A 19427-nucleotide genomic window follows, 5' to 3' on the forward strand; every position below is an offset into this window, starting at 1 on the left:
TAATTCTGTTTCGAAGTACCTTCGATCACGATCGATTCGCTGTTTTATTACCGTCGCTTTACGTCCGTCATGATTTTTTTTACGAGGCCAACCGTTCGCGGTAGAAAATGTACATTGCACCGCTGTGTATACCGTACCTAGTACGTGTCTGTACAGATGCAATTTTCTTGACGCGATTGGTACTGCGCGACTCTCAAACGATTGACTTCGTTACGATGTAAGGAAATACGCCATTGCATGTGCTCGAGCGTTATTTCAACGATTTAAAAGTTGCAAAGTTTACAAGAATAACATCCTAAAATTTGTTGATATTTACAGCAGCTTGTATAGCATGTTTTTTTCGTTTAATTTTAGTTTTAATCGACTTCTGATTCGGTAAAACGTCCTACGAGTTTCTATTGCTTGAAAATCGTGATTTTCGTGTTAGAAAAATGTTCGAGTTACGTTAAGCTTGCAGCTGCAGTTTTCAAACGTTAAAAAGGAAAGAAAGAGAGCCACGGAGAGCTTTGGAAAGGCGAAACTCGTTACCCGATGTTATTAATGGATCGAGATTTTATTGCTACGACGCCGAACCGATGTATGTCGTGTTTGCGTTCGGTACGCGACCTCAGAATTAAATCGAATCCACCGGCTTCTTGTATTTACGCAAGCAGGTGTGAAATACTTTCACGCATGCATCCTCGCGTGCCTCGGAACTCTGGCGAGCAACCATTAATTCTTAAATCTCGGATCGTTTCTTAAAGGTGGAACGGCCGGCCGCCTTCTCGCAGAAAGCTTCGCGCTGTTACGTGTATTCAGCCACTACGAGATAATCGAACGAGGTTTGTTTAACGTCACCGGTTCGTGGCTTTCAGTGGGTGTTACTCCACGCGAAACATTATGTTAACGATATTGGCTTTTTCAGGGCGCACGATTAACGCGGTTAAATATTATGCAATAAAAAGAGCGGGACGGAACGCTCGAATACATTTAAATATGTTAACGAGCAGGGCAATTCTTACATAGATTCGAATACGTAATGATCCCGTCCTTGTAACTGTAATTTAAACAACGATAATTTAATAAACGAAGCGGTAAAAATCAAAGTTAAAGGGCTTCCGTTTAACTCGTATCGTATTACTTCTCTACACGAACATCACCGTGTTCTTGTAGACGATTCTACTCTCTTTGTTTATTCAGTTTGTTCGTAGCAATAACTATTTTTTACAAAAAAAAATGATAATTTGTTTGGAAAAAGCGTCAGCAACTTAAACAAACGTATATTACCGAATTCGAGGACCCATCACGAAAATCCAGCCGGTTTCAACGAATTTGGTTAATCCTTGTGCAGTGGCACGGCACGATACGTTTCGAAATACCTTCGTTATTCCTATTAGCGAAGTATCGAATGGATTAATCCGTGCAAATGGACGTATCGATTCATTCAATTAACGCGTCCGACCAACCGTTGAAATACGTGATTAATAGGGTCGGGATGTGTTTATAAACGATCGCATCTGCAAAATGGCTTGTTAGAATAGCGTGGCCGTTGCCGCAGCTCGCGCAGCGACTTGCTCGACCGATTCGTTTACGCGTATACAATAATTATTGCCATTTTTCGTTCGTGGATCGCGGATGCCTTCGAAACAATGGCAAATTACAACGTCGAATCTACGCTTTTCTGGGACAATGCCTCGTCTCGTTGTATCGGTAAACGACTGTGAAATTATTACGAATCGTGAAATAAAATAAAACAAAGTTTCGAGCGTAAATGTTTGTTTCTGTATCGCGTCGGGATTTTCTCGAACGTCTATAAATACAATTCGATCGATTCCCATCGTCGAACAGGCGGACGTCCTTCTCGGATATGACCCGAAACACGATTAACCCCCGTCGAAGGTGTTAATTCCAGACGAGGGGGCGTTGACATATAATCGAGAGAAGCACTCGTCCGTACGTGATGTCGGAGAATTAGCGAAGCGTCTCGAGTTCCGCAAAGGACTCGTCGCGACGCTAGGCCGAGGTTTACGTGACCGAATACATAGACGCCGGGGTAGAGCGTCTGTTCGCGACAAGGGACGGCGAACAAGAAGAGGGTTTCTCTCGAGTCGTTTTCACGCAACGTCTATCGCCAAGGAGCTAAGGAGACGGTGAACGAAACGCAAACGTCATTACGGTCCTTTAAAGGTACCACTTTTTAAAACAAACCCATTTTCCATCAACGACGGCTTTCTATATTTGCGTACGAAACGGTCCGAAACGCTGTCGAATTTAGCACGTTCCATTTGTTTATGGTTCGCGCGTCGGAGGTTTTTCAAAATTTGCAAACGTGCCTTGTCAGGGTGACGAAATATCGCAAGGGCGACGAAACCACAATTGACCGGCAGTTATCTCATCCGTAATTCGAACGTTTCGCGCGATTCTCGTTTCACCCCCGAACGCGATTCATCAATTTCACGCAGCGCGTGCGAGCTGATGTTTCACCGTTCCGGCAAAAATTTCGCGCCGCGAAAATGAATTTTTTCGCTCGCGTCCCATTGTCGCCGCGAAAGCGAAGCGCGTTTCATTTGCAAACCCAATTAGCGAAGGGCAACTATTAATTTCCCGGAAAGTGGAATTAATCGACCGCCGTTGCGACGATAAAGAGAAACGTTAAATCCAACGGTGCAACGATCAGCTTGATGAAACTGAAATTGCAGTTTTCTAACGCGTACACTACCCGTCGTTTCGCGATTATGAATCTGCAATTTTATGACAGTCGCGGGACGATCGTAAAAATGCGACGACGAAACCCGTTGATTCGACTGCGTTTCGAATCGACGCGACAACGGGAAATCGAAAACCTACAGTTTTGCGTAAACATGAAAGGGAGTCAAGGGAGCGTCGAAGAATCGATTTTTGGTTGGCGTTTTTATAGAAATTTGCACGTTGAAAACCGCGCGAACTTTTTGCCCGGCCTAATATATGCACGAACCGATGAAACAGCACGGACTCTTAAGTAATTAGCCTGCAGGTAGGTAGTTAAACGAATAATGCTTATCGCGATGCACCTGGGCCGCGATTATTCGATACGAAGCACGTTCACCCTTTGATCGGTCGTTTGTTATCTCGCACGCGTCTGTTTCTCCACCGTAGTCTGCCTTCGTTCGCCGCGCTCCGATCCATTTCCTGCTCCCGCAGTTTCCTTTTTCTTTTCACCGGTGCCCCTTCTTCCGTATCCGGGACATCTCTTCGGTTTCTATTACGGTCGCGAATTCGAAATGTTCTCCGATTATTCATTCTCGCGATACCGATATCAATTGTCATACGCCTTCCGTTCGAAGAGTTTTTAGGCCTAATGTTTCGTTATCCTCTCAACCTAATGTCCTAGATTCTGATACAGATAGGAAGGGGCGATCGAATCGAAAGCATTCGTCTATTTTCTTTTTCTTACCATTCTTTCGATTATCGTTCCTTTTCTCGAGTTCCATCTCTGTTTACTTAATCCCTCTACTTCCACGCAATTCTCCTATTTTCCTGTCTCAATTTCTACCACCTCTATTTTCTCTAATTAATTCCCATCCAACCTGTTCCGTCTGTTCTGCTATTTACTCTCGAGGCCACTTTTCCCAAGGGTCGTCGACGTCTTTTCGCTTGTCCACATCGGTTCATCGATATTTTCGTTCAGCCTTAACATTTATCAGCGTTGTGTTCTATCACTTTCCTCTTCCGCCTTCATCCGGTGTAAAGGATCACGCGTATATCCATATAAAAAAGAAGATTGTAAAGTTTCAGAGGAATGAAGAAACGTCGAATAAGAATTGCTTCGATGTTTGACCGACGACTCGGTGCATAGAAACGCGGGGATCTGGTCGATACATATGCATCGAATCGGCTTATGAACTCGTTGGGATTCACTTCCGTTACTTTTTCTGTTTGTTCCTACAAACGGTATAATTTCGCGGGGAAAAAGTCGCGCGACCTTTCTCGTTTTCGATGCTCGTGCGACGCGTCGAAATGAAACAATCCACGCCATAGGCAAGCCAGAACAGTCGTTTCGCGACGCGCAGATTCACGCGCGAAATGAGTTCCCCGGATCACCCAGGCCAAACTGACCGTTTCTGCTACGCCTTGCTGTTTTTCTCGATTTCTGCCGCTAGCGCATGGTCATCGGAAACTCGTTTTATAATATTTCTCTGAATTTTCCTCTGTCACGTACGTTTCAGTTTCCCCTAGATGGAATAGAGGAAACGTTTAACCTCGAAGCGTTGCCATCGGCCTCTAGAATAGTTGTTTCTGTTTCCTCGTATTAATGACATCGTCAAAATTTTCGTAGAGATTTTCATCTGGCATTACTGGTGTTAGTGTCTTCGTTATCTTTGGATCCAGCCCGTTTAATTCATGGGATTCTAAACGTTACACGGAAGCGACCGTGTACGTTTAAGTACTCCTTTCGGGCCGATAAGAGGCGGCTGTCGTTGACTTTGATCGCGCTATTATTCTGGCGTCGTGAATGGTCAGACCGGTGCGAGGGAAAATGGTAATGAGCAGGCCTATAATCGTCCTTATCTGGAGCGTATGCACGTACGCGTGTGCCCAGGCCTGACAGATAGGCCGGCAAGAAGAATCGCCCCCAGAAAGAAATTATACGGATCGCAGGCCCGGATAAGATGCACCGACTGTTAACAATAGGCTCCGCATTAGGCTTTTCTGCACTTTTTGTGAAAAATTCTAGAGGCGATCGCGATCTCGCCGCTAAAATTTAAAGCATATTAGAGTATATATTTGATTAAGCGAAAGATAAAATGGCACGGCGATAAATATTTAGTAAAACCGAGGTGCATTTTAATCACGGAATCATTTATCACGAAGGAAACTTTTTTTCTAGGGAAAATCGTAATTACCGGGTTGTTCGAGATAATATAATATAATAACGAGAAAATGGGAAAAGTTTTCCTGATATCAATTAACAAATATTCTTTCGTTTCATATCTATTTGGAATATTCGTGCAGCATGGATTCCGTTTGATAAAGGTTAATGTAAATTATACAGATGCAGTGGCCTTTGAGCTCCCGTGGCTCAAAGGTAGCCAAAAAGTAATGTACATTCGCCTTTTCAGCAAAGTGAAATATCTGCAAGGCATATATATTTTCGTTCTCTGCGAATAACTTTTCCTTCCTTTTTGGTAATCCATGAAAAGCGAAGTCAGGGATATGATCAGCGGGAATATTTAAATAATGAATTTTCGCGGTCTTTGCTCAAACGCTTCAGAAATAGCAACGCTACATAATTTACCTAACAGCTTCTGATCTATATTCCGAGACATTTTCGTGTAAAACGTATCTCTTCCAATATCAGATCTATAAATCGAGTCAAGGATATGGATTTCTTAAACCTGAGAAAGTAGAAGAACGGAAAGAGGGAAAGTATGTTCCGCCGACGGTGGCTGCCAAGTAGCATTACCCCGATTGTGGTCAGACATCGTCTTCACCGGAACGTGCGCGATAAAAACTTTTACTTAGCGGAATAATTGATAAAAAGATGCATCCCTAATTAACATCTGTAGTTAACGAGTGGTGTATCGTGCGAATGGACTGTAAAAATCGAATGGCTGAATTTACGGTGTCTGAAAAAGATTTTCAATCGGACGTGATTCCGAAAGATTTAAATCAAACTGACGCGCGTAATTTCATTATTTTAATTGGACCGGTGATCGAGAAGCGCGCCGATCGTTGGAACATAAAGCGGGAAAGTTTGCGCGACAAGCAGAACGAAGCAGCGCAGCGGGATCGATCGGTGAGAAGCTAATTAACGGGAGCAGGTGAAAAATCATCGGATGGACGCGCGCATAATGCACGGAACTGCGAGCTTCGACAGTTCTCCGGGCGTTTTAATAGAGAACACGCTAATTAGAAACCGGATTGCATTACTTTAAATTACAGCGGAACACGTTGAGAACAGCTCAACTGCGGCGGTCAAGCCAATTAACCGAGTCTCTCGATAATTACGATCCAACCGGCCGGTCAGTCGCTTCGTTTAAGCTGGCCGCACGATCAATCACCAACCTCTGCTCGCAGCTATTCAAGGACTTTTCTAATTACACGCGTATCCCTGTGTCAAGCTGCTTTGCTTCGCTTTGTGACTCGCGTTTCGTAATTTCCAAATTACACGACGCCGTCCGGCGATGCACAGGAATCCGAAGTCGTCCAATTTTCGGCTATAACTTTGCCCGGTCGCGAACCGGCCCCGTAATAAATGTTAAATAACTGGAGGATATTGCGCGTCAAGGAACTCGCGGCCGCGTCCACGATGAAAACGATCCCGCACCCACGCTTTTCGGAATGCTCGCCGCGAAAATGTTTGCACGTCCGTCGACAGTCGAGCAGTTTCGAAAGTTGCGCTCGTAAAAGGCGAGCCGAACGACTCGCTCGAAATAATTGCGTGCACTCGGAAATCCGTCTCGTTGACGTCAACCCGACGCGCGAAAGCTAATTTCGAATTCTTTACCCGCCATCTTTTCTTCCTCGACGACGCTACAGCGACGCACGTTCTTCCTTTTCTGGAGAAATCGCTTCGATGGGTCGGACGACTCTTACATGCTACTATTTTCTAAAAGTTCATTGAAATTTTGACTTGGAACACTTCCGTAAAATGATCTCTCTTTGGAAAGTTTGGTTGATTCAGCGCGAAGTGGTAATGGATCTCTCCATCTTTGTTGTCTCGTCTTCAAAACGCTCAACAACGATTCTCCTTCCCAACTTGCCAATCTTAACCGCGCCCGTATTTCGTATCGCTTTGTTAACTTCCATTCTACTCGCTCATAGTTATCTATTTCTACTTCCCTTTACCGTGCTTCCAAATTCCAAGCATCGAATTCCTATCTCTCTCCTTCGTGCTTTGCAATCGTTTAAATTGGAAAATCGCGAAAATGGAATCGTGCTAAGCGGTTAGAAAAATTTTGTCTTTGTTTCTAGCGTAATGGACACGCGGGTAGATAATTTCATAGTGGTTGTTAATGGGTTCTAATGACGATTTTAATCAGCAGCTCCGAAACGGGTAACTGAGCGCTGGAAAAGGTCGAGTTTACCTAGGGACGCGCGTACCACCTAAAACGATGCCTGTTAAACGTCCCTGTGAAGTTTTATGGTTGACTTCGCACTAATGCGCTAGACTTCGTCACGGTGTATACCGGGCGTTAATGGAACCACGGATTAAGGGGGCCATAAAAGTTGCCAGACCAGGCTGCTGGAGTTGATAAGTAGCAGAAAGAATTACTTGTTCGGCCGAACAGCTACCAGGGAATCCATTCGCGGGGACAAACATTTTCGACGATGTTAGGTGTCTCGTTACGCGAAGACTGATAGTATGAAAATATGCGAATTAAAGAGCCGTAGCCAACGGTCAGGGGCATCGTGCATTTCACAGTCACTATTTTTAAACGTATCAATAAATGTTTCATTTCTTTCTGACATTCATCGTGTCAAATTGCAGCGAACAACGTGAAATATTAAGAGAGTGGACACAATCGCAAACAAAACAGATTAATTGAAAAAATTTGATTACTCGGATTTTATGTTCTCCAAAGTCCTGGTTAGATAAATTTAATTACACGTATAAACTAGACTGCGAAAGGATGGTAGTTGAATATTGGAAACTTGGTTAGCAAAATGTTTAAAATCTATGAAACGGAGCTTCTGTTGAAATTAATGAAAATGCCCGATACGTCGGGTATGTTTTTGCAAGATATTTCGTTGCACGAATTTAAAGCCGAGTTAATAAAATTGCATTTGCTGTTCGCGATGTATAGAGACATTTAGCGCTTTCGTCCAACGTATTATAGCAAAAAGAATGAGTTTTTTCACAAGAACACGTAAAGAAGGATTTATAAAAAGAGGGCGATCGCGAACGTTCGACGAAAGTTTATAGGAGGAAAAAATATCGGAGATCGTCGATTTGAATCCAGATGGTACTGAAAGTTGCGGTTCGGGGGAATTCGAGAAACTATTGTAACCGCGTAGAAGAAAAATTTTGATAGGTTCTCCGGTATTCCGAGAACGGGAAACTCGGTCTTGACCACAAATAGGATTAGCCGTGCTGGAAAGGAGCTTTAATGAAAGTCGGCGTCGATCGAACCTGGTATATACTTCGATACTTGCACGAATTTAATCTACGAGGAAGACGAGATTTCGAGGCCTGCGACGATATATCGAACGGGAAACGATTTTTGTTGCTCGAAGGAGCGCGTGTCCGAAAAGTGTGTCGACCTCGAGGGACGAAAGTGGCTGAAGGGGCAGCTCCGGTACTTACAGAAAATGGGCTCGACCGTCCAACGGAAGACCCTTACTTCCAGTCCAAATATCGTCCACCGACCGTCCTGACATTTATTTAATCCTGACGAAGGGCTAGCTACAATGGCTGACACTGATTTCTATCGCGCGAAGGAAACGTTACTCGCTTCGCTCTAATCCTTCTCCTTCTTAGAACGAACACTACTCCAACACGTCTGCAAATATACGTAACACTAAACATTCGAGTAGTCGATTTTTAACAAGATGAATGGTAATATTTTCTATGTGATTTTGGGAAGGTACGTCAACAAAATTGAAAAGTAAAACGTCGGTTGCAATAAAAGAGGATGCGACGTAACGCGACCAATAAACGACGCTGGAAATGTAACGATGGACAGTGTGGTGGCGGTCAGTGTATTTTTATGCAACGCGTAGCTCCTAGTTGATAATCCGTTTGAAATAACGTCCCGAGCGGGACAACCATAACTCTAACGAATATTCCAATTTAATTGTTTTCTTAATTCGCTTCTTCGGGCTGCCTACGCGACGTTCACGGTTTTATTATTAATCCGCGCTTGAATTTCATTATGGGCAATTGTTGGAACGTGCCTTGCCTTTTTACATTTTTAATTAACCGCTGCATTTTTACGCGGATGGACGGCCCGGCGCCGTGCGCGTCGCTCTATTCAAATTTTTTTCTCGCGAAAAGGGACGTAGAACGAAACGATAGAGTCGATGAAAACCTTTACCGACAGGGTTAAAATACGCTGAAGGTCTCTTTGCGATCCTTTCTACATCGAGGGAAAACGTTACAGGATTATATCGTTTTCGATCCTCGACCAACCGTTGATATAACTTTCGCTACTGTTCGAAACCTTTTAAAGCTTCGAAAGTTTGAAAACGTTGAAGATTCATTGGAAGTTTACACCAGCTCCCAACTTTTAAATAACGTTTGGAACGACTCGATATTTTTGTCATACCGTGGAAGAGTTATAAGACATCCGAAAATTATAAGCAATATTTCTAGGATAATTTCCAGAGAAAATAAACTGATATTTTCCAAAGCAAAGTTCACGGTAAACAGACACAAACAAAAAGACGTACTCAAAAGCAGCTTTGTCCCTTTCGAACAGAGCCATGCGGCCTTGCGTCACTTTGCAGCCGCGACCCAAAATGTAATGTGATTAATGACTAACGACTGCATGTAATCCAGCTAGTGATTAATGATTATTATTACTGACTAATCGGTATTCATGATTAATGAATGCTACGAATAATCGAAGATAACGTATCATCTGGAACGGTTAACTTATTAATAATTAATTACGAAACGATTACGCGTTCCGATTATAATCGAATCGAGAAGTCGATGACAAAAGACTGAATCTAAAATTACATTTTATCAAACGATTACAAATGACTACACGCGTAACTCTAACGGTTGAGATTACCATAAAGTAATCGTTCAATGTCGAACTTTGCCGTGTCCATATTTTATAAATTAAACAATTCTGTAAAATTGCAAGACTCGTTAAAAGTTTCGAGATCGATCAAGACTTTCTGAGACTGATCGAAAGTTTCAAGACCGGCCAAGACTTTTAAGACGGACCAAAACTTCTAAGATCGACCGAGACTTTCAACACCAATTACGACTTTAACCCTTATATCAATAACCAGGTACTCGGGTACCCGTTTCGAACTTTCGTCCAAAAATTTCCCATGTTCTCGTTAACATATCGCAAAACCGCTTTGAAACTCCATTCATGGAGATCTGCGTTTGGAAAATTAAAATATTTGCCCAGATTAAAGGAGCTGGGGCAGTTTCGTTTGTTACAGGGTGCCCATTAATGAGCACTACGAACCATTTTTCCGGATCTTGGGAAGGAAATTAGTTGACTGTTTTCGTTTCCCCTTGGCTACCCTTCCGAAACGAGTCAGCTGCTTTTTTCCGGCACCGAAATCGCAGAAGAACCTAACGATGCCTTTCCGAAGGTCCAAAAACGGACCCGAATCGCTCTCGTGGGTATCGCACCACCTTCCAGCGAACCTCTGCTGATACTTTTATTCGCTTCGAGTCGGCAATTACCCTGATACTTTGCTCACGAGGTTCGCTGACGGCGGTATAATTAAGCGACGCTTCGACCGCCCTCGCCATGGAATTATCTTTTATTTTACGTAATTCCCAGTCCTTAGAATATCCACGAGGGAAATCCAAAAGAAGGATCTGTGTCGCGAATGTCGAGTAACGTCGAGAAAGTGGACGCAAAAATCGACGCGCGTAGAATTCTGTGTTTAAACATATTTTACATTTTTATGTGTATTTTTGTGGATCTCCGGAGAAGAAACGTAAAAAATGGCGGCAAGATCGTCGAGTTTTTAAGGTAGAACGCGTTGGAAAGATGCGACCAGTAACATAACGTTAAAAGCGTCGGGTAAAAACTCGGGCAAACGAACGAAGAACAATTGTCGCGCGATTACGTATTAATTGCGCGAATATCCGTGGTCGTTCTTCGCTTTTTACCCCGCTTCCGTGCGGCCCGCCGGAGAGAATAAATAACGGTGTAGCGACTTCGTCGGTGGAACGAGGCTGAGAGGCGTATAAAATTAAACGTCTTAACGAACGACGGCGCGCTCTCTTGTTTCACGGCAGTATATTTTCGCCGGGGAATCTTACGAGCCCCGTGATAAATGCGAATCGTAAAACAGTGCGAGCGAATCCGGAGACGTAATTAAGAGGGGAGCGCCAGTTCGAGCGTAACGCTGCCGCATCAGGACCACATAAATCAGCTTCTCGAATTAAATTGAACTTTACAAATCCATTGTTGTCGGCCGGTAAGAGCTTCCCTGGAAACTTAACCGCGCCGCGGCGCCTTCTTTGAGGCGATCCCCAATGAAAACTCCCGGCCAACTGGAACGAAAAGATAGCCCGCTGGGATGGAATTTATTTTCTATTCCGGTTTCTCGAAACCTAGCGAACGCGGAAACGCTTTTAATTGCGAACGATTCTGAATTCGCGCGGTATGGATTCTGCATGGAAAAGCAGGCAAGAAAGTTCGTATAAAACGCGTGTAAGAGATAGGAGTAGTCGAACGAATTCTACTTGACGTTGGACTTTGTATTCTAATTCTGTGAAAAATCCTGTGTCTTAATTTATAAAATTACTCGCTGTAAGCGTTGGGCAATGAAGACGATGTTGGTTGCGAGCTAGACAATACCGGGAGTAACGATATGCAAGACTCCGGGCACTCTTGGGTGCGTCGTCGTATTCCTCGAGTGCTCTGCAGATGTTGCAACCAAGACACGCAAGGACAAGACACTGTTCTAAGGACTTACCCTCGTGGAAACCACGAAGCCGGGCGTAGAGATCGTTTCTAGAGGGTCGATCCTTCTCCAAGAAGAGACGGCAGATCGGTGCTCGGAGGAAACTGCCCCTCCACTTACAAATACCGATGCACGATCGCGTATACGTGAGCTCCGGCGCGGCGGTCAGGACAGCTTCGGGGATTCGAGAAAGAAGGCGAACCCGAGCCTTTCGAAATCCGATTTGCGGCAACCGGTATACATAACATAAGGTACACTCTTATCGTAAGGGGATTTCGCGGTGAATAACGATCGGGTATCGTTTAACGCGCGAATTAAAGTTTTGTCGACGATAACATTTCACTTTGTCTACGCGTGTTCAACGGTTCGATCACCGATCTTTGATTCGATTCCGCGAGGGTCGGTTAGGTAGACGCGAATTAACGGTAAAACGAAATTTTCGTCTCGTCAAAGTATGCAGCGTTTATCGACCGAAAAGTAATTTAATTGGTCGGTCGCGGCGCCTAATTTCGCGGTTAAATGAAATTTCGGCTAGGCGCTTTGTTCGCGGAGCGAGAGACAAAGCGACCCGTATCCTCGGGGCAGCCTCGAGAAACGCGGATGATCGTTAACGCTGATTCTGTGTTTAAATTTCGCTAGAGCGCGTACCGCGAACTTCGTCGTATGGTTCGTCGACGATTGCCATAACCGAACGCTTATTGGTTGCAACTTCTCTCAGCCCGTGGCCTCCGTCGTTAACGTTCGAAATTGTCAACGATAATATCGAATCGAATTCTATAACGAGGAAATTTCACCCACCGTCGCGTTAAGAAAAGCCAAGAGATCCCTTTAATAAAAGTAATCCGTTGGATCACCGATCTATTCCGGAGTCGATCGTGTGCATCAACGGGGAAGATTCGAGCCCTTAGCCGTTAATTGGACCGATTGAATGTCGACGAACACCGCGTGATTGGTAAGTAATGATCGGAACGGTCGAAGGATACTTCTGACACAATGCAGCGTCGGGACGCAATATGCGACGCAACCATTCAACGGGAATGTTAGGCTGTGTGCGGTCACACAAATAGCAGCAGACGTCTGCATGCGTCTACTGATTGAACCATTGTATTAACGGTGCGTTAACTGGCTAAATCGGCGGTGACGTTCGATCTGCTATCTATGGCAGAACTGGATGCACGCGTTTCTACGCGTTGGTTTTAGGCTGATTCGGTCAGACGATCGATTTTAATCGCACAGCATCGAACTTTTTCTTTTTAGAAAGCTATGCGAACAAAAGAGAATTAAGAGGTCGCATTGTTTCGTTCAATTTCATAATATCATTTTGCGAAACATTGTACGAGAAATTTATCGAGATAATTAATACGCCGCTAAACGAAGAATGCCCGTGGTTTCCTCGTGAAAATAAAAGAATTCCGGAAAATAATTGCATAGAACACAATCTGTCGGCCTTCCAATTAGAACTTCTTTCGCCGCGGCTCTATTTGTTGCACGGAAGTTCCTCTAACTTTTTAATTAAATTTTATTCATTAACGGGAGTGTATAACGGAATGGAAACATCGAGCCAGTCGCTTGATAAAACGTAAGATGTCCCGGCAAAAGTGCCAAGGTTTATTAAACGCGACTGTTAGTCCGAAATTGAACGAGGCTGCGAATTAATTTGTCAAAAATCTCGCTGCGCGTTTCAGGAGTGATAACAAAAAATTATTCTCCCCTTTTTCGTAAAAAATGCCAACGTTTTAAAAGAAACCAGCGCATTTTCTAAGTCTGCTCCGTTCGAATGGAGCCAATTAAAAGTTTTCGCGACATTTTTCTGGATACAATCACGCTAAAAACTTCCGAAACTCGCGGGTCGCTTGGAAACGTTAAAACTTCTTAGACAGTGTTTTTCAGGCATCTAAAAAAACATAATGGACGCGTTTGTTTTTTACATTAATAAGTAAAAGTAGGCATCTTTTCGTCCAGTGATCTTGCTGGTCTGAAACCCAATTAAAGAAGGATTGGAATATTAAGGAGCCAGGGGCATTTTCTCGCGTCATTAAACCGCGAAGGAAAAGAGTATATACTCTGGGAATGAAAACAGAAAAATGGCGCGTGGGAGGGGAGAATGAGAGCGTTCAAGTGCACGGCAACGGTAGATGAAATCTAACGGAAGATTGAAGAGGGTGACCGGTTGATGGTTACAAAGCGAAGAACGCGCGAAAAAGTCTCGCTGCGAAAGGACGGTAATTAGCGCCAGTCGACACGCGAATTAATTAAAACGGCTCCTTCAAAACGCGACGTCTACGGTAACATAAAACGAGAAGAGGAAAGGGCTTGGAGCGAAAGGGCTGTTTCATAGCCGTTTCCCATTGAAACCCGTCAAACTTATAAATTGAACGGTTTACGACGAAAACCGAAACGAGTCACGATCGTTTCGAAAACTTTTCATCCCTTTACATTTTGAAGTATTCGAACAACCTTCGAGCAGGGTATGATACCCTTCAAAGAGAATTTTCACAACAACAACAATTATTACGCTACACGAAGGGTCGATAACTACGTGAAAATGGAAATAGGACGAATGATCAAGGATCTTTGCGTGGAATTTTCCGAGTCTGTTTTCTACGATAACGTGTCCGCAGATAAGGATAGAAACTTCGTCGCGTACGTACTTTATTTCTTGCTAAACATCGAAAAGAAAAAGAAACGAAGATTCACGTTACACAATTTAATTTATGTTTAGATATGGTAAATTGATATTTCCTTAATTACTCTTTGGAATAACATTCGATAGGGTAAACTTTCTCTTTAATTTAATGAATTGCTACAACGAAGAGGACTGAATCGTCGCTATAAAGTCCGAGTTTCTTCATTATTTACATTCGTAAAAAATTGCTTAAACGGTGAATGATTACAACTAACAACGTTAAATACCGCTTATCGTTCATGTTTAATGACTACAAAACACATCGCTCTTATCGTTCTTTGGATTCTATAAAAAATGCTTACAGTTAACGATATCGCATTACGTGTGAATAACGTGGAATACAATTTAATCGTCGTGGCTGTTGTGGCGAAAGTGAAAGACTTCCTTTACGCGAAGGCAAAGTTATATGCCAATAAAATTTACCCAACACCTCAAGGAGATTTATACGTTACTTTGCGCGTCCAGTTCCAACGAATCCAACGAATACGAACGATAATAGTTTTGTAAACACCTGTTGCAAATTTTTATCCTTTTAGACACGTTTCGATCGATTATCAGAAATTTAAATTTAGCAAGAAATTCACCGATATTTTCACTTTGTATATTTCTTCGTGAAACCTAGTTTAGGAACCGCTTATTCGGTATCTTCCTCTTCCGTTGCTAAGTAGATATCACACCTGTCTTTCACTTTCCAAACAGTATTCGTTAATCAGAATAATTGGACCGTCCGTCTTCGCTTAACCTTCATGGTCCCTCGGGTGTAACAAAAACGCGACTGCTATGTGTCGTATAAAAGTAATGATAGTTACAGAAGTACACGCAACACTATAACTATATCTGCGTTTCTGTGAAAGAAGCATGCCTTGAAAGGAGCGACACGGAGGTACGGGAAAATTTTCAATTTCATCCTTCCAAACGTAAGTGCAAAACTAAAACTACGTATCTTCAATTCCATGGATTACCAGACATCATCAGGTTGAGTAACAAGTTCGTTACGTAGAGTAACAAATTTCGAAGGCACGTTTCTCGAAAGATTAACGAATTGTACTTGAATTGCCATAGAAAGACAAAATTAATACAGACAAATATTGCTTAAAACTGAACCGATCAAAGACATCTAAGTTTATAGATGAATCGAACTGACTGCAATAAAAATGAACGTTTCGTTGTGAAAACTCGCACGAACTTGTTACTTGATCGATCAGTGTTTTTTACTTAGGTGGGATTTCCTCGTTCGATTAGAACGCAGGAGTATACGTATAGTAAAGCGACGGTACCTTGTGCGTAAAAGAAAACTACACGAAGAAAGTAATCGCTATTTACCGTAATCACGATGGTTTAAACGGTTCGGTAGAAAGGAGCAGAGTTAAGTAGTAATCAGAATGTATAGTCCGACACAGCTTACGAGCGAGCTGTTTCTCCGTTTCTTTCCTTAATCCACGGCAAGAGCGTTTTTCCTTAACGCGTGGCGCGCGTTACTGCGCCCGGCGTGCAGAAAGAACACACATTTTTATTTGAAGAAGGAAACCCGTTCTTTACTTGCGAGCACAGTTGCTCCGCAAAGTCCCGTCGCGTTACAGTGATTCTCCTTACCTTTTTCACACTGCGTTACGGAGGATCTACGTACTTTCGTGCCACCTTTATAAATATCTCTCCGCCGAATCCGGAACAACGAACACATTTTTTTTTCTGCAGTAGAAAAGGATTTCGTTCGCGTGAGGGAGTATACACGCTCGAAAGGGTTTGAATATTTCTAATTCTTTTCCAATTAATTCAAGTTGCAACGACGTGGAATGACTAACAATAATTGGCAAGCGGATCGACTCAGGTTCTCTTTCTCTTCACTTTACCTCTTCTAACGTGAAATACGATAACGAATTTAAATTGGATGCAACGTTTGCTGCGTTTTACAGGCTATTGGCGAGAGATCAGTCTTTTAGAAAGGAAAATAAAACAAGGTTGCTTTTATTCTTTGCCCTCTCAATATGGCCCTTCAAAAGGGCGATAAAGTCTCTTTGAAATTTGAGTGATTCAACTCGACTCGTGCCTCGAAACTTTCGCAAATTGTTCTCTTTGATATGTGCCTACCTTGTATTCTCGGTTCACATATTTTGCAACTGAACTGAAATTTCGGTCGATAAATAATCGTTTCGCCCCCCCTTGGAACGCCGTTCTCGCTGAAAAGGTTGATCGATAAATCAATTACTTGTTGCGTATCGCGTAGTTACGTTCTTTTCTCGTAAACTGATTGCCCGCGCGGGACAAGGGAGACAGCACGTTTCCCCGGAACGCGTTGATTCTATTTCCCAACGAGAAGGAACAGAATGTAACAAGTTTGTCGTGATACCAAGTCGCTTCGAAGTCGCTTATTCTCGTCGAGGCGAACGTATCGAAACGCCGGAACAATGCGAAAGTTTCGAGGACAGGGAGAAGCGAGTTTATTATCGGAACGCCTCGGCGACGTTTCCCCCAACAGTGCTCCGAACGTGTTTTTCATTTAATTAAATCCCGGATCCCGTTGTAACTCGATTACCGGCTCGATCGTGGAGTTACGTCAGGCTGCGTGCTCGTGGCTAATCGTTAGAAAACGCTCGTTAAAAAAACCAGACGAACCAGCGGAGTGCTTTCAACGATCGAGTATCGAACGGTAATGAACGACGCGGTTTCGTTGGTTCGATACGATCGCCGCGCGTTGTTTGCCGTTCATCGCTATGGAAAGAAATGTTTGCACCAATTTGTTTCGCGCGATCGTTCCAACAATTTCGTCCTCGTATTATCGAGGAGCCGAATCTGCACGTTAATAAAGAAATAAAAACAAAAAAAAAAAAAAAAGGCAAACGAATGTGCGTCAACAATGATTTGTTGGGCAAAACAAATTCGTTCCGATGCGCGCAACCTTCCCGAACGAAGAGCAACTACGTCGACTTGGGTTCGTAACGATCGAACAGCTTACTCTCTGTTCACAGGCGTTCGTGATCATCAAATGATCGATGAAAGAAGCAGAACGAAAGTAAGTAATGTCGCGGACATTCTGTCACCGCTGCCGTGATGCATTGCCGCTGGACGTTCTGCAACAAACGTAAATTTACAACAATACGAGGTGCGGTTCTCGACTACGACTTTTAGAGATATCTCTAAAGAAATTCGATGCTCCTTGATCGATTGACCTATCAAAGTTCAACGATAATACGAACCAGAATTAAAGCGAACTTATCAAAAGTGCTGTTTCGTTACCGAATGTACGATTCGTAGTCGCGTTTAATCGACGCGTCGAGTACTCGTCCCTTCAATTTTCTTCGCCCTACGGTATTCTAAAATGACGTTCACCGGGAAGCTCTCCTGTTCCCGAGAAAGGTGATTCCCTGTTCGCCTGATGGCAGGTGAACGCGTCAACATTTCCACTTAGTTTGCGTAATTACATAAAATTACGAGCGAACAGCGTCTCCTAATACGCCGGAGTAGTACGTAAATGAAATTTCGGAAACTCCTGAAACTGCTTGCAACGCGGCGTTCGCTCGCAACGAACTCTTCCGTGAAGTTTCTCGGTTCCTTCGAGTTGTCGCGCGAAAGGGGCCAACTCGTACGCAACCAAAGATTTCGTTTTGATTATGCGACTTGTGGAACTCGTTCTCCGCGGTCCCTTTGCGTGAATCATTAAACAACAACACGACTAATTGCGCCCGTATCGGAACGTTCTTTATGATTTTTTTTTTTTGTAAAACGACAGAAATATTTGTCGGTGTGGTCTTTCCGCGCGTGCCAATTGTCAGAATTGCCAAGCACGCTCGAACGATTCCGTGTCAAACGCGATCGCGAGATTAATCCGGAGTTCGTTTCGCGGCACAAACGAGGAAAGAAAGAAATAGGAAGGCGTGTAGTGGAGCAATCGAGCACACTCGTGAGAATCGGTTTCCCAGGGAAACCGTGTCTCGTCTAAATAGGTTGACGAGCGCCAGTGGTATGTTTTCCTTTACCGTTAACAATGTGAACCCGCACGCTGTTCGGATGAGTGTTGCTCGGCGAGCACGTGTAAAGACCGGAGTCTTTCTCGATCGCTTTTTGAATGAGCAAACGGCTCGATGTAACCGGTCCCTTCTCAGTCACCAGGCTGATCCCGCCCCTCGGCGAGTCGAAGTTAATCGCCTGCGAAAGAAACAAGACAGACGGCGTGTCACATTGTTCGACTCTGACGTGACTAGCTACGAATAAAGGTACTTTGCGGCGGAGGGGACAAGCGGCGACGGCAAGTGTCTCTTCTAAGTGGCGAAATGCATCGTGGAACAAATCCCTCTGAAACACGTTTTCAGACAACGGACCGAAGCTACCTTCGTCTCGCGTTTTTTTACCCAAACGGACACACCGATCGATGCCAGACGCGTTAATATTTTCCCCGACACGCTGTCTTACTGGAAAAATTGATTATTCCTTCCGTGTTTTCAGAACAAACCATTTTCAAGAGCGTTCCGGGTCGAAACGAGTAGAAAATATACTTAATCCTTCCGAGTGAAAAGGGAGTCTAACGAAACTGCGAATAGAATGAAAGGAAAATAGGATACTTTCGACGTATCTAACCCTTTCTACGAGCTTGCATTTAACCCTTCTACTCTCTCGATCGCTTCCAGTAGAATGACAGAGAAAGGCGCGAACCTTTTCCTCTTAACAAATACACCGTCAAAGGGAATTCTCGTTTTTCGATAGTTCGAAGCTTTACTTCTGGCTGTCTGTGTTTCTATGACCTACTTTGTACGCAATTTCAAGAACAATCGCGAGGTTGTCAGGTTTGAAATGTTGGAACACGCGTACTCATCGGTGTCTTTTTATAGCGTTTCCGGCGGCCGATTACCTCGTGATTATGACTCCAAACGATCGCAGTTGGTGGCTCGGGAGCATATTTGACCAAACAGGTCAAGTTTATCGTGCTGTCTTTGTTGATGAACAGATCTGGACCTCCCGCGATCTCCGTGACTGGTTCTGCGAACAGAAAGTTTCTATTCGTTATTTTAAAAATTATTGTAAACATTTCGAGGCTGGGGACAACGCTCGGGAATCTAGCGCGGAACTTGGAAAAGCCCCAAAGTTGCAAACCTACGGGAAATTGAACCGCGAGGAGACCTGGTTTCTCTGCAACGCGCCACAGGAATTCCGAGCGAAGAGAGTATTCGTCGGAGGTAAC

General features: G+C 43.7%; 1 protein-coding gene across 5 annotated transcripts in view; it reads right to left on the bottom strand.

Annotated features, from left to right (window-relative positions):
• Positions 1-14300: 14300 nt before the first annotated feature.
• LOC143341428 (zwei Ig domain protein zig-8) overlaps positions 14301-19427 on the bottom strand; it is a 52361-nt gene continuing 47234 nt past the window's right edge. For 4 of the 5 annotated variants that reach the window (XM_076764402.1, XM_076764393.1, XM_076764412.1 and 1 more), the window contains 3 exons: positions 19098-19225; positions 18229-18397; positions 14301-17322 (listed from right to left, as the gene is read on the bottom strand). In XM_076764402.1, coding sequence (XP_076620517.1) covers positions 17234-17322; positions 18229-18397; positions 19098-19225 — 386 coding nt within the window. In that variant the 3' untranslated portion in view covers positions 14301-17233. The remainder of the gene's footprint in view (positions 17323-18228; positions 18398-19097; positions 19226-19427) is intronic. The other variant, XR_013079597.1, reaches the window with a different exon arrangement.

This window comes from Colletes latitarsis, chromosome 1 (assembly GCF_051014445.1).
Source record: "Colletes latitarsis isolate SP2378_abdomen chromosome 1, iyColLati1, whole genome shotgun sequence".
Taxonomy (NCBI): Eukaryota; Metazoa; Arthropoda; class Insecta; order Hymenoptera; family Colletidae; genus Colletes; species Colletes latitarsis.